The following is a 15,840-nucleotide window of genomic DNA, read 5'->3' on the forward strand; positions in this document are numbered from 1 at the left end:
GAGTCCAGACAATGAAACATACTTATCCTGGGCTTTATTAATTGCGGTTTAGACTACAAAGGATGGACGTTGTATTAAAGTTATACAGTCACAATTCAGACCTCAGCTGGACTACTGGGTACAGTTCTGAGTGCCACACTGACTGAAGGATGTGAACAGCATGGAGAGAATGCAGAAGAGGGTTAAAAGATTGAAGTTTTTCTTCTCTGGAACCAGTCATGAGAATAGATTGCAGAAGTTGGAACTTTTTTTTTTCTTGAAGAGAAATGGATTAAAGAAAATCTGATAGACATTTTCAAAGTCATGAAGAGGGTGGAGGGTTAGTGTTGGATATATTAGCTAGGATGTTGCCACTCATAAAAGGATCAAGAAGAGGGCACAGCCTTAAAGTGATTGCAAAAGAAGCAAATTTAATGAGAAAAAAAACATTTTTCACACAGTGATTCGTTAAGAATCTGGAATGCATTGCATGAAAGCATAGTGAAGAATGTTCAATCGAAGAATTCAAAAGGAAATTTGATGATTATCTGAATAGAAAAATGTACAGGGTTACAAGGAAAAGGTAGGAGAGTGACACTAAGTTATTATGCCCATTGGGAGTGTCAGCACAGACACAACGGGCTGAATGGCTTGCTGGTACATAAAAATTGATTGCCCGTGAATTGAGGGCAGTTAAGAAACAACAACACTGCTGAAGTCTAGTGTCATATGTAGGTCAGACTGAATAAAGCTCACTGATTTCTTTTCCTAAAGGAGTCCAGTAAACCAGAGGAATCCAATTAATGCCAAGTCTCCTCTCTTTCTCCAGATTCACATATCACATTCTCACTCAATGTATTCATGAAAGGAATGAGTGGAATTGAGTTAGTTTCTGTTAGCCCTTTAAGCAATGCATTCCAAACATTAACCACGATTCTGTAAAAGTCTCCTTAGAGTCGTTTGCTGTTCACCTTAAATCTGCTCTCAGCCAATGCAAACATTTTCTCTCTTTTTAACTACATTTCAACTTGTGATTGACTGAGACTGTGCCAAAAATTGTTATTTCCAATTATTCTAGGGAAGCGAGGGCCTAGTGGTATTATCACTGGACTGTTAATCCAGAGATCCAGATAATGTTCTGGAGATCCGGGTTCAAATCCCGCCACAGCAGATGGTAGATTATGAATTCAACAAAAAACAATTCTGGAATTAGGGGATCTAATGATGACCATGAATCCATTGTCAATTGTCAGAAAATCGCACTTGATTCACTAATGTCCTTTAGAGAAGCAAACTGCCATTCTTACCTGGTCTGGCCGGCATGCAATTCCTCAGCAATGTAGTTGATTCCTAACTGCCTTCTGGGCAAATTAGGGATGGGCAATAAATGCTGCCTAGCCAGCGATGCCCACGTCCCATGAATGAATAAAGAAAAAAACTGTAACAGTCAGAACTCTTCAAGTTGACAGCAGGGTTACTTGTGTGATTAATTAATAAAGTAAATTTTAAAGAAACACAAGACAAATCAAGTGGCATGTTGTCGTTGCAGCAAATGGGAGTTGTTGGGCACCAAGGGATCTAGATTGCACACATTTGTTGCAAGTCTTTGCAGTTTGAGAAACTTTGAATCTGAGTAAACTTGAGTTGGAGTCTGAGCTGCAGACATTTTGCCAAATCAGTGAGGGGGGAAAAGTACCAGGTGCTCACACATCTCAGATTAGGTCATTCAAATTTGGTCTGTCACCAGGGACGAGTGTGTTTGACTGCAGTTGAGGTAGAAATGGACATCCAAGGGATAGCTTTTGATTATCCTCAGCTTATCATGGTTGCAAGCTGTGTAGATGAGTGGAGCAGCAGGGAGAATGCGTACAGTGGACATTTTAAATGAGGGGCAGCAATAGGAACAATATCATGGTGGGGGACAAAAAAAAAGGAAGATAGGTACTGTTCCCTGTAGCTGAGAGTTTGAACGAGCCCTCGCTCAAACATAGACAAAAAAAAGCTGAATTCCAGAGGTGAAATGAGCACGATGGTTACATTTGACAGAGTGTAGCATCAAGAAGTCCAAGCAAAATTGGATTCAAGGGAATCAAAGACATCACTGCAGGAGCTCTTTAGGGTAGTGTCTCAGGCACAACTATCTTCAATTGATTCATCAATGACCTTTCCTCCATCACGAAGTCGGAAGTAGGAATGTTTGTTGATGTTATTCAGTGCCAGTGCTATTCACGACTCCTCATCTATTGAGGCAGTCCATATCCAAATACAACAAGACTGGACAATATCCTGGCTTGAACTGACAAGCTGCAAGTGACATTTATACTAAATAACTGACAGACAATGACTATCTCCAGCAAGGGAGAATTAAATTATTGCCCCACCACATAAAGGACGGCATGGTGGCTCAGTGGCTAGGACTGCTGCCTCACAGCACCAGTGTCCTGAGTTCGATTCCCGCCTGTGTGGAGTTTGCACATTCTCCTTGTGTCTGCGTGGGTTTCCTCCGGGTGCTTTGGTTTCCTCCCACAATCCAAAGATGTGCAGGTAAGGTGAATTAGCCATGCTAAATTGCCCACAGTGTTAGGTGTGTTAGTCAGGGGTAAATAAAAGGTAAGGGGGTGGGTTTGGGTGGGTTTCTCTTTGGAGGGGCGGTGTGGGCTTGTTGGGTTGAAAGGCCTGCTTCCACACTGCAGAGAATCTAATCGAATTTAATCATAATTGAATTCCCCTATCAACATCCTGGAGTTACCACTGACCAGAAACTGACCTTGCCTGATCATACAAGGACTGTGAACACAATAACAGGTCAGAGGAATCCTGCAATGTGTAACTCATTGCCTGACAACATCTACAAGGCATATTATCAGGAGTGTAATGGAAGAATACTGCTTGCTTGAAACAGTGCCGTTCCAATATCACTTAAAAATCTCGATCAAAGCAGCGCACTTGAATGGCACCACATCCACAAAAATTCATTCCCTTCACTACTAATGATCATTAGCAGAAATATGTATCATCTAAAAAATGCACAGCAGAAATTTACCTTAATGGCACCTTCCCAATTCGCTGCCGTCTCAAAGAAGGGTAGCAGATACATGGGAACATCAGCATCTGCAAATTCTCTTCCAAGCCACTCACAATCGTAACATGAAAATATATCACCATTCCTCCACTGTCGCTGAGTCAAAACCCTGGAACTCCCTCATTAATGGCATTGTGCATCTACCTACAGAAAATGGAACTGCAGCATTTCACAAAGGCAACTTACCACCACCTTCTCAAGGCAGCTACGGATGGGCAACAAATGCTGGTCCAACCAGCAATGCCCTCATTCCCTAACTGAATATAAGAAAATGGGCGAAAATTTGGCAGATGGCATATAATGTGGCAAAACAGGGAGATTATCCACTTCATTTGGAGTAATAGAAAATAAATATTATTTTGAGAATAAAATACTATTTGAATAGAGAGGGACTACAGAAGCTGTGTAAAGAGGAACTTGGGTGTTCTTATTCATAAATCTCAATGAGTTAACACATAGGTCCAGCAAATAACCAGGAAGGCAAAATGGTCTTTACTGCAAAGGGAATTTTTGCTACACATGTGTAGAGTATTAGTTAGAGTACACCTCAGGGTTTTGAATGAAATTTTATTCACCTCATTTAAAGAATTATATTGCTTGCATTGGAAGCATTTCAGAAAAGATTCACTCAGCTGATTCCTGGTATGTGCAGGTGGTGTTTATGAGAATGAGGAAAGGATTCAACAGGTTAGGACGATCCTTGCTGGAGCTTACAAGAATGAGAGGTGATTATCTTGAAACAAGATTCTGAGAGGGCTTGACATGGTAGATGCGGAAAGAATATTTCCTCCTCTGGGAAAACGTTAAACTAGAGGGCACAAATGTAAAATAAGGACTTACCCCTTTTGAAAGCAGAGGAGGAGGAATTTGTCCTCATGGAGGAGAGCTGATCTTTGGATTTTCTACCCTCAGAGAGCAGTGAAGGTTTGGTCATTGAATAATTTTAAGGCTGACATGGACAGATTTGTTAACTAGAAGAATGTCGAGGGTTATGATGAACAGGCAAGTCAGTGCATAGAGTCGAAGATTAGATCATCCATGATTTCATTGACTAGTTGAGCATTCTAATGTGCCATATGGCGTACTCAGTTTCCATTTCTCACTTCTCTCAGAACAGTATTCAATGCTACATTAACTGTAAGTATAAAATTTGAGATTAATAGATTTTAGTTAACCAAAGGTATTAAGGCACAATGGGCAAAGTTAGAAGCATAGGATTAGGTTAGAGATCAATCACAATCTCATTGAAAGACAAAAGGGGCTGAGGGCATTAAAGATCTACCCCTGCTGTTGTATACCTTAAGTCTCCTTCTAGTATATGTTATCGCAGCTAGGAGTAGGCAGGCGACTGGCCATCAATTATCCTCTAAAGTGCCCTTTATCATAATGTGTGAAATTCTGGTCCAGGGACACCACCTTCAATTTCCCCTCCCTTTCTATGAAGGGATGTGTTACTGACACTGAAGTTCTTTCCTGAGAGACTGGATGCCATTATTCACTGGCATAATAAACAATTAGAGCACCAACACAGCCCTCAGTTCATTGGATCACATTATCCTAAGTTGAAGAGAAATAATAAATATTTCATTTCTTTTGGATAATGTCACATTTATATAATAGTCTGCCCAGTGTCTGACTTTCTTAGTATCATGATACCAGGCATAATGACACAAATAAATATTTCCAGATTCTCAAAGTACAAATAAAGTTAACAGAAAAAAATTTGGAATATACCAAGATTGACAAGTGCTAAACAATCGACATATAGCTCTGCTGTTCCTTATATGAAGACCCACAATTTATAAGTCCAAAGTTCATCTCATTTGAGCAGAAGTCTTAAAGTCAATCCAAATATTTAATTATGTCCACCCGAACTGGTGGTGGATGCTATATCGTCTATCAAATACTGGTTTTCAAACTTAAAACTCAAAGTAGGATTTGGAAAAAAAAACCTTTAATCCAAGATAATGAAACTAAATTTACCTACCTGAAGTTGCAGGTCTGCAGCAGCACAAAGCTTCTTAGATTCACAAAGCCGAGTAACCATATTCTGAGGCAATGGCTGAAAAAGCATTCAAGAAATGTACAATGGTTACACATCTTAGTTTTCTGAGTGAATCAACTTTTCTGCTTTCATAAAATATTATTATATTATAATATATTATAATTATATTATAATATTGATATTATTATTCCATATGCATATCTCTTAACAGCATTGCACATATAACCATTTTTGCTTGAGTTATGGTTCCAACTGATATTCTTACTGGATATGTCAGATCACAGACTGAAATCTAGCTTGACAGATCATAATTTTTTTCTGTTTTGGTTTTAATAACGGTCACTCACTGAAAAATAAGCATTTAATGCTGCAGGTATTGTTTTAACAATAAAACAAAAGGTTATTAACCAAGAATTAAGATAGAATAAACCAGACAAGCTATATAACACAAATTCAGAGATCTTTAAATACGGAATACAAGTATAATCACATTAATCCCATAACACTCATTTATAAATTAAATAAATTAAGGCAATTCCCGATACAGAACCTAAAAATATACCTTGTACAGCAAATCAAAATCACATCATCTATAGTACCCTAAACACCACTTGCACAGCACTCGCAGTAGAGTCCCTGTCGCTAACACCTCAATGGGTTTAAGTCACTTGTGACTTTAATTTATAGACTCCAAAGACAGATAACATTTTTTCTTGGAGCTATTCAAGCACCTAAACTTCAGCGTACTTAGCTACAAATGACCTCTTTAGGATTTTATCCCAAAACTTTTGGTATGGGACTAACATTAACTCTTTACTTCAAGCTAATCTTGTTTCACTATACCTTTCCCTTCAAAGCAGAACCAAAATTATCTTCATCCATGATTTCACTGGACCATTAAAACCACAGTCTGGTTGAAGAAAAAATAACATCTCTCTCTGCTATGGATGTTTCCTCCAAGCATAAACAAAGACAAGTTCTGAGATTTCTAACAAACCTTGAGGTCCCATAATTTATGTTGCTTGGTCGTAAAACAATCTAACGTAAATACTAATGCTTTAGTGATGCGCAGGTACCTCCCAAAAACTGTTTTGAAACAAATTACCTTAGCTACAGAAACACAATAAATTAACTTTAGACACAAAAATATCCACGTCTCTCATACAACCCAGAATTCAAGAACCTAAACGTTCAAGAATTTATTTTGAAAATATATATAAATCACATAATTTGCATCACACTTGACTCCAAAATATGCAACTGGAATAGCACCACTGCCAATCCAAGACCTAGACAAATAAAGTTACATAATTTGGCAATTCAGTACTATTTGTTAATCACACTATAATCACACAAATAAAAGAATGGAATTTTTGAGCTGTAGGAGAACTGTACTTTGCAGCTTTTTTTATTCATTTGTTTACTGGATGTGGAGCATTGCTGCAATGATATGAGCATTTCTGGCGAAACCAGCATTTATGCTGTCCCTACTAGCCCAGAGAACAGTTAAGAGTCAATCACATTGTGGATCTGGAATGACGCGCATCAGACCAGGTAAGGTTTCCTTCCCTAAAGGACATGAGTAAACCAGATGAGTTTTTCCAATAATTGGCAGTGGTTTTTATGGTCATCATTAGACTCTTGATTCCATTTTTCTTCCTTGTTGAATTCAAATTCCACCATTTCTCAGGAAGGGATTTGAACCCAGTCCCTACAATATTACCCAATCATCTGGATTGATAGTCTAGTTATAATAACTTTAGGCCATCACTTACTCTAATGGTTAAATTAGAAGCACCTAATGAAGCCACTGAATTAAAGAAGTACAAGCTAGTCTCACATTAACCTATAGCACTAACGAAATCGGCCAGTTACGGTCCAAGGTTCTGCTTGCTAACTCATTGTCATAATGGATGACTGAGATTAGCTTCTGACTAAGTATAATTGTCATCATGATAATTTTGACCTTATCTGTGTTTACCTCAACTTATTGTCTGATAAAAACCATTTTCATCCATTTGTTATGTCCAGACTTACTATTCCAAGCTCTGCTGACTAGCCTCTCAACTTACATATTATGTACGCTTGAGTACATCCAAATCTTTGCTATTCTGTTCTAAATCTCAAGTCTCATTTATTTATCACACCATGATTGCAGATATATATTGGCTCCTGATCCAGCATTGTCTTGAATTTAACTTTGTCATTGTTTCTTTCAAATCCTTCTATGACTTCAACCTTTCCCTATCTATGAAACTCCTTCCACCCTACACCTTCCAAGATATCTGCACACCTGGCCTCAAGTAGCCAAGATTACATCATGCCAACGTGAGGTCACTTCTTGGGCAAGATCTACCAGTAGATGGTTCAAAAATGTTAACATGGGAGGTGAAATCACTGACAATCCCCATCCGTCAAATGCTAGGGTTTGAACTACCAGAGCAAAAACTAAACTCAAAAACTACATTGCTGAACAGATTCAATACTGCAGATGCCTCTGTGCAACTGACCTCTGTCCACCAATGAGGCCTCAGTAAAAGCTGTTTATATGTGTAGGGAGAAACAAACTGCAGCACAATATCATGGAGCATCCTCTCTACAAACTAAGTAGAAAACAAATTACCTTAAACTCAGTAAATGAGGCAGCTATCAATGGGCTTCTGGGATTTTTAAAAATTTGTTCAAGAAACACAGACCACATCTTCAGTTCCTAACATGTTAAGCTCTGCAATTACTTCCTTAAAGATCTCCATCTTTCTGCTTCTTTATGATGTTGGTTAAAATCCATCTCTGACAAAGCTTTTTGTAACCCAGCCTTATGTTTTAGTGGGCATTTCAGTGTCAAAATTTGTTTGCTGACTCTTCTGTCAAGGAAGTTTTATATTAAGGGCACTACATAATGGAAGGTGGTTAGTGTTGTCAAAAATGCAGTCCATGTTGTTCATAAATCCTTCTTCACAAAAGGCTACATTCAGTCTTTGAAGCATGAAATATTGTGTTATTGCTATAAATATGTTTAGTTTCTTTAAAGTAGCTTTTAATTCCTTTGGTTGTTAACCTCTAGTTCAATAAACTGGCCTCACTTAGGTACACATTCAAAATATTTTAAAATTTAGAAGTCTATGAAAACAGACAGTGTAATATAGAAAATAAGACTGAAAACTCTGACTTTGTTTTCACAGATGCTGCCAGATCTGCTACGTTTCTCCAGTTCTTGCTATTTTTACTTTAAATAGACGACACCATGTCTGGGATTCATGAATTGAAGTGAATACTGAATGAGATAAGGAAGTCCAGTTTTGAGATCCCAGAATTGAGTTATTATAATAATTGACTGCTTCAATGCATTTGCTACATGAAGAAATGATGCAGCAAACATGACCCATCATACAAAAATCCCATCATCATTTCACTTTAATAAAACTAGTCTAATATTTAGTCTCCATTAGAAAAGCAAATGTACTATTTAAAACAGCTGCAACACCGATATTAGCTGATTTGTTGGTTCAGAAGAAAGCTCCCCTCCTGCCCTGGGACAATCTGATAGCACAACTGAAGTAATACACATGGTAAATAAATATATCTACACCTTCATGCTTTGTCACAGCTGGCACAGAAGAAAAAATCACTAATGTTTCTGGCTTCAGGAAGTACAGACATATTCTAAAATAGAAAAAAACCCTAATTGAATACAATTTCAAGAAAACAGTTCACTGTGAAGTGGGAGAGGACAAGGGGGTAGGGTGATACTCGGCACATGGACACACAAGATGGCCGCTGAGCCATAAGTTGGTCACTTGACACACAAGAATGGCCGCTGGACCACAAAATGGAGAGTGACAGCACAGCAAACACAGATACTGCCTAGGGCCACCAGGATGCCAGCAAAATGCACTCATAACCTAGTTGGTTAATTTAAGGCAGGTGGGGGAGAGAATACACATGAGTAGCACATACTGCCCGCCAAAGTGTCTGGATCCAGCCAACACCTTTGATAGAAATGCTAACAGTTTGATATAGACTCAATACAAAGTGATAATAGCCAGGGCTGCAGTAATTATCCTTCTCAGGAAAAGCGATTAGCTCCCATTACTACAGCAATGGACTTCCATGCAGACATTGAAACTGTCAATGTCTGCACTGAAACTGACAACAACCGCACTGTAGCTGACAATGACTGAACCGAAACTATCAATGATTCTGCAATGTTTACAATAAACAAACTATGTTATAAAGACAATAACTTCATCACCTATAATATTACAAAATATATAAAAGTGTCTTGACGTGTGCTCCAGGTTGAGAGAAGAATCGCAGCTGACCACAGTGCTGATGGTGTCTCTATCCCCCTGGAGCTCCAGTATTTCCTTGTACAATAAACTCTGTCATTGAATCCTGACTCTGACGCCGAGACTGGTGATTTTCCCCACTACAATTGGCACTGCGAGCAGGGTTCTTGTTACGGGTGCCCTGGTTGAAGGTCACCATCAGGGGATCAGGGTAAGAACCAATTTGTACCTGCAAACGGGAAGAGGCAAACTGGGCCAAAGACAGTTTAAAAGGTATACTGATTGTGATGTGTAACTTGCTATAGTACTGAATTAAAAAATAGGTGCATGTCCGTGGAGAATAAGTTTCACTGTAACAACTGCTGTAAGAACCTGCTGTTTGTGCTGAAACAGCCAGAGAACAAGATAGTGCCAGTCTCAAAAACCCTACCCCAAACCCTTTGTTAAGAGGGGTAGCCCCTAACTCCTACCCCCCATATGAAGGTTGGGATTTGAAGTGGGAATTGAGGCATCCAGGGCACTAGGAGCTGTGAGTAGCAAAGTCAAGTAACTGGACTCTGTAGGGGAGAGCAAAGCAGAGTCCAATTAGAGTTCAAGTTAAAAGTTGGGTGCTGTCTGTACTTGTAATTTTTGATGTGGTGAGGAAGAGGAATTGATCACTCTGACGAAGAGCCAAACCTCAGTGGAGTGCCAAGGTGATGAACATGGACACCGTGAGTAAACATCTGGAGTAGAACGACAGAGCTTGAATAGTGGTGGTGGCCAGGAGGATAAAGTGTCCCACTGGTAAAGTGCACACCAGGCTACAGGTAGGTTTCTGGGCCTATCGAGAGATGTTAGGTCAGCAGAGGCCAGGACGGTAGAGGACTCCCAGTAGAGAGCACACCCTGTCAAACCAGCATTCCCAGCCGACCAATGGGTAACTACTAGTAGTGGTGGCCAGGAGGGTAGAGAAGTCCCACCAGTAGAGAGCACACCTTGCTAGGAGGCTGCCACAGCCGTACGGCTGGTGCTGGGACAGTATTATTGGCTGGGGGTAGAGAAGTCCCCACTGGTTAGGAATACTTTACTGTTGGTGGTATCTGGGGGTACACAATCTGCTAAAAGGCAGATCAACGTTTTAAGGTTTCCTTATTAAGAAATATAAGTTAGACAGACAAGGGTTGACAGAGTAAAAGAAGAAAAGTGGTTGGGATCCATCCCAGACAGTAGCATGACAGAGTGGATAGATAAACAGAAAACAGAATAAAACTAAAAAGGTAGGGGAAATGTTAGTATATACCAGTTAACAGGCCAAACTGAACAATGAGTGCCTCCACGAGTAGGTGGACAAAGGACCAGGAACAAGTTGAAGAGCTGGAGGACAGAATACAAGAGTTAGACAGGAATGAAGGAAGGAGCACAAAAATTTAGACGGAAGTTCACTTCCTCCTTATGAGGCTGACCAGCAGGGACCAACTGCTCCCTCTGTTGGATGAACCATGCAAGAGTATTACAATTACTAGAGGAGGAACAGACTTACAGCCCAAAGCATATCATAAACCCTTCAACCCTGGGGAAAGACAGCAAATTATGGCCTCCCTGGACAAATTACAGCCCTGAAGCGCAAACACCAGGTTCTGGGAAGAGCTGGATAGTGTATGGGTAGGGCACCAACTACACCCGAGAGACATACACCAGCTGATCTGGACAGCTTGCCCAGCGGACAAGTGGAGACAGGTAGCGGACCCAATGTCACAGCAGCCCCAGACTTTAGGGGAGGATGATGGATACTTGCCACCACCTTTACAGCTGAGATAGATGCCTAGCAGGCCCCTTCGCCAATTTTAAAGACGAAATCCAGAGGGTGCTAGGAAATGTTCCCACGGACTGGAGCAAGATCATGATCACGAACACAAAGCAACTTCAATGGGAAGGAGTCTCTGAGTATGGGAAACAGTTACTTAGGGCCAATCAGAAATGCTCAGGACAAGCAAACCCAGATCAGGGGGACCAGGCATTCATCCAAGCTTTTAGGGAGGGGTTCTCCAACACCTACCAAGCCATCCTGAAAGTGGGACTAATAATGCCCCAGGATGATGATGATCTAGTTGAGTGGGCTAGCAGGGTGCAGGAGCCAGGGTGCAATAAAGGCAAGACCTGACAAAGCAGCCTTACCGGAATGGAGGAGAGAATCGAAAAAAACTATCCTGCCACAACTGTGGCGGACAGCGACACTTTGCTAGAGAATGAAGGGCCCCACAAGTGGGGAGAGAGCAGGGAACAATGCAAAATACTGCAGCTATTGCAATAGAATAAGATACATAGAAGCATGTGCTGGGAAAAGCATGGGACATCCCCAAACACCACCCGGAACTCAGCTGAACCGCAGGAGTCCCGAGGTCAGCACAATTGACAACCAGCTGCCCTCATTCGTGAGGGTGAGGGAGAGGGGAGAATTTACATGCCCACAGTAATAGGAGGGAGGAAATGTGAGATGCTAGTAGACACAGGAGCAGCTGTATCCATCGCAAACTTACCCTTACCCCACACAAATAAAATTATCACTTCACCAGGATAGGAGAGGATAAAAGACCAGCTTACCTAAGCGAAACTAACCACATAGAAATAAACAATATATATATCCCCATGAAATTCTATATATGCCAAAATGATGAGGGCACCATAATGGGCAATGAATGAGAGAATATATTTTTCGAATCAACTGTGCAAAACGGAAATTGATTTGGCCCAGACAGGACGGTCGAAAGACCGAGATTGAGAAACTTACAAGTTACCTTGAAACTATTAAAGTGGCTACAGTCACCAGTAGGGACTGGTACCTCAAAAAGGGGCGATCGGAGCCATCTGCACCTCCGACCCCAGAGCATGGGCAGAAACAAAGTTAGATACAGGTCTAGTTAACATAGATCCCATAAGAGTTCCCAGACCGGAGCATAAGCCCCACCGGCAATAAAACCCGAAGCAGAAAAGCAGTTATGGAGATAGTGAAAGGACTAGTGAGACAGAAAGCAACCACAAGTTCAAATTCGCCAACATGGCCAGTAATAAAGCCTGATGGGAGCTACAGGCTCACCACTGATTATACAGGACTAAATATTGTCACCTCCAAATTGCACCCCATTGTAGAAGACCCCTCCATCATTTTAAACGGTTTGGTCCCCTCACACAAGATTTTTACTGTTTTAGACATACCCAATTGGTTGTGGTCTCTCCTGTTACACCTCGAGTCCCAGAACAAATTCGCTTTTACACTAAGGGACAGGCAGTACACCTGGACTCACCTACTACAAGGGTTCCACAACAGCCCCACTATTTTTCTCGGGTGATGAATGACATTCTGAAGAGAATAGATTTAACAGAGGGTAGCACTGCCCTCCAATATGTAGATGATATTCTAATTGTCTTAGAGTCCGAGTCAGGACACCAGGAAGCTTTATCAACTAGACAGAAGTGGGTCCTGCAGATGCTGGAGATTAGAGTAAAGATTAGAGTGGTGCTGGAATAGCACAACAGGTCAGGCAGCATTAGAGAAGCAGGAAAATTGTCATTTTGGGCAAAAGCCCTTCATCAGCCCATTCCTGATGAAGGGCTTTTGCCCAAAACGTTGATTTTCCTACTCCTCGGATGCTGCCTGGCCTGCCGTGTTTTTCCAGCACCACTCTAGTCTTGACCAGGAAACTTTATATCTAGCATTACAGGAATTGGCAACCGCAGGGTTAAAAGTTAGCCCCACAAAGGCACAATTTGGCAAAACATAAGGCTTATGCTTGGGACACCTTATATCCCAGGGACTCAAAGAAATGCCCAACAACCGCAAGCAGGCAATCCAGTAGATGCCACGACCTGCCACTGTCAGGAGAGTCAGAAAGGTCTTGGGGCTCGACTCATATCGGCCCCCGAGCTAGGACTGCCAGATCCCAGCAAGGGCTTTCACATCCACTGTAATAATGAGGGAGGATTTTACTCTGCAATGGTCACCCAAGACCACGGGAGCAGGAGAAGGCCCATAGAGTACTACTCAACTACAGAAAGGCCAGTAGTCACTGGGTAGCCCAGGTGCATAGCAGCCTTAGACTGTGCTGCTTGGGCCGTTAGGGTTAGCGAGTCCATAGTAATAACAGGGAATGCCATCCTCCACACTAAGCACACCCTAGAAGATTTGCTAAACACAGGGAAACTGAGGGCTGTCTCCAATATGAGATGGACAAAGTGGGAGGCAGTTCTTTGACCCCAAGGTCGGTCTGTGGTAATAGTCTGTGGATACAGGGAAAAAAACCCAGCTGAGGGAATTCTAGACACAGGGGAACTGCACAACTGTGGGAATATAGATGGGGATGAAGACAAGAAAAGATACCCACCCAGACACAGTTGAGGAGATGCTCTTTATGGATGGGTCACAGAAATATCTAGCAGGGTCACCCAAAACAGGATGGGCTGCGTCAAATGGTAAGTTAGAAACAGTTATGTCCGGAAGGGTTGATGGAAGTCAGTCTGCACAGGCAGCAGAACTGGTAGCACTCACCAAAGCACTAGAGCTAGCAAAAGGAAAAACCGTAAATATATACACAGACAGTCAATATGCCTTCGGTGTAGTCCATGACTACATGGTGGCATAGGGCAGAAGAATGCTCACCACTGCAGGGGGAACCTTTAAGAATTCAGGCACTATTGCGTGCCAGTGAACAGCCAAAAGAGGCTGCAGTAATAAAAATAAAAGACCATCAAAAGGAGCCAGCAAAGGAGAGCCCAGGTTGGCTAAAGTTCAAAGGAAACCAGGCAGCAGACCGAGCAGCTCAGAAAGCCCTAGAACAAGAAGCCATTGAAGTGACTGCACTAGCCACTATTGAATTAGTAAAAAATGCTATCCAAATTCAGTAGCGACAGGAGGGCACCCTGCAGGAAGAGAGAGAGAGAGAGAAAAATGGGAACTGCAGGGGGCATTCAAAAGGGAGGATGGTGTCTGGAGGCGAGCAGACAAAGTGGTAGCACCAGCGTGTATACAGAACGCATTGCTTGAACTGCACCACGGGCTCTCCCATACAAGTAGAGAGGCCATGACAGCAAGCCTAGGGAGAGAGTGGTGGTGGAAGGGAATGGGAAGAGACGTGGCCAAGTACTGCTGATTCAAGGTTTGTGCACAACATAACCCAGGGAGACCCAAAGTTAGGATGGAACACCAGCCCCGACCCTGGGGACCCTAGGAACACCTTCAGATAGATTTTACAGGGCCACTTCCACCTTCCCGTATGAAAACATACTGCCTGGTCATTATAGACCATTCACCCGGTGGGTAGAGGCATTCCCAACCAAAAGCTGCACTGTGACCACTGTAACCAGAATATTAGCGGAGGAGGTAATCCAGAGGTGGAGGGGTACTTCTCTAGATTGACCCAGACCAAGGGACGCATTTTACAGGCAAGGTCATGAAGACTGCCTGCCAATTATTCGGCATTAGACAAAAATTTTACATTCCCTATCACCTCCAGCGCTCAGGGATGGTAGAGAGAATGAATAGAATGCTCAAAAAATTTTTAGCTAAAGCTATTCAAGCCTCAGGCAGAACATGGGCTGAAGTGCTGCCAGCCATACTAATGAAATTAAGAGCCACCACCAATCGGGCAACAGGGCTAACACCATATGAATTAATGACCGGGCAAGCAATGCAATTGCCAGAGACAATAATCATGGGTGGCACTGATGTGGGTCCACTAAAAGACACAATTCAGCCATATGTGATAGAATTAAGCACCCAATTGAAAGGGATGTGGAAATCTGTAACTGACAAACAGGACAAAGAGTACAAGGCAGGGGAACTCGAAATCTTCCCCGAGGTCCCAGCAGCAGGAAGCTGCATCCTGGTGCGAGCACTGCCCGACAAACCAGGCTTTGCCCCAAAATGGAATGAACCATATGGTGTGATAATAAGGGGGGGGACACCTGTTCCTGCATAGATATTAAAGGGAAAAGCACATGGAAGCAACTGCAAAATGTATATACCTGTATGTATTTTACTGTGTTTAAGGGTCGTGACTGTCGGGGAGCATGTCAGGATTTGAAGATCACATCTTCTACAAAACCGACCTAAGTTTACATGGGAACTGTCTGCTACCCACTGAAGCGATCAGTAGAATCCCTATTTGTGGTTACCGAAGTGTGGATCCCTCGCAACCTGTATACAGTGGACACCTCGGGAATGCCGTGTAAGGGGCAGATATGGAAATATAAGCGGCTCTCCAGGGTAGATGTCTGCAGCTGGGCAGGACCACTGGCCTATGGGGCCAGGCCCCCAGCCTAGGGAAGGGGAGACCCATTGAAAACCCGGTAACTACCCATTCTGTTTCACAGAGCCGGGATGGGAATGCTTTTATGCCCTGGCTCCCAAAAATGACTCGTGTCCAGACACAGTGCACTTATCAGCACTATGCAGTTACTAGGAGACAGTTTACCTGCACCTGCAGCAAGCAGGCATACTTCAATGTGAC

At 42.2% G+C, this 15,840-nt stretch overlaps 1 protein-coding gene across 2 annotated transcripts in view; it reads right to left on the reverse strand.

The window, feature by feature from the left end:
- Window positions 1-15,840, reverse strand: part of LOC132816788 (mitochondrial intermediate peptidase-like) — a 159,914-nt gene that overhangs the window by 36,546 nt on the left and 107,528 nt on the right. For both annotated transcript variants that reach the window (XM_060826736.1, XM_060826737.1), the window contains one exon: window positions 5,049-5,123. In XM_060826736.1, coding sequence (XP_060682719.1) covers window positions 5,049-5,123 — 75 coding nt within the window. The remainder of the gene's footprint in view (window positions 1-5,048; window positions 5,124-15,840) is intronic.

Source organism: Hemiscyllium ocellatum, chromosome 6 (assembly GCF_020745735.1).
Source record: "Hemiscyllium ocellatum isolate sHemOce1 chromosome 6, sHemOce1.pat.X.cur, whole genome shotgun sequence".
Classification (NCBI taxonomy): domain Eukaryota; kingdom Metazoa; phylum Chordata; class Chondrichthyes; order Orectolobiformes; family Hemiscylliidae; genus Hemiscyllium; species Hemiscyllium ocellatum.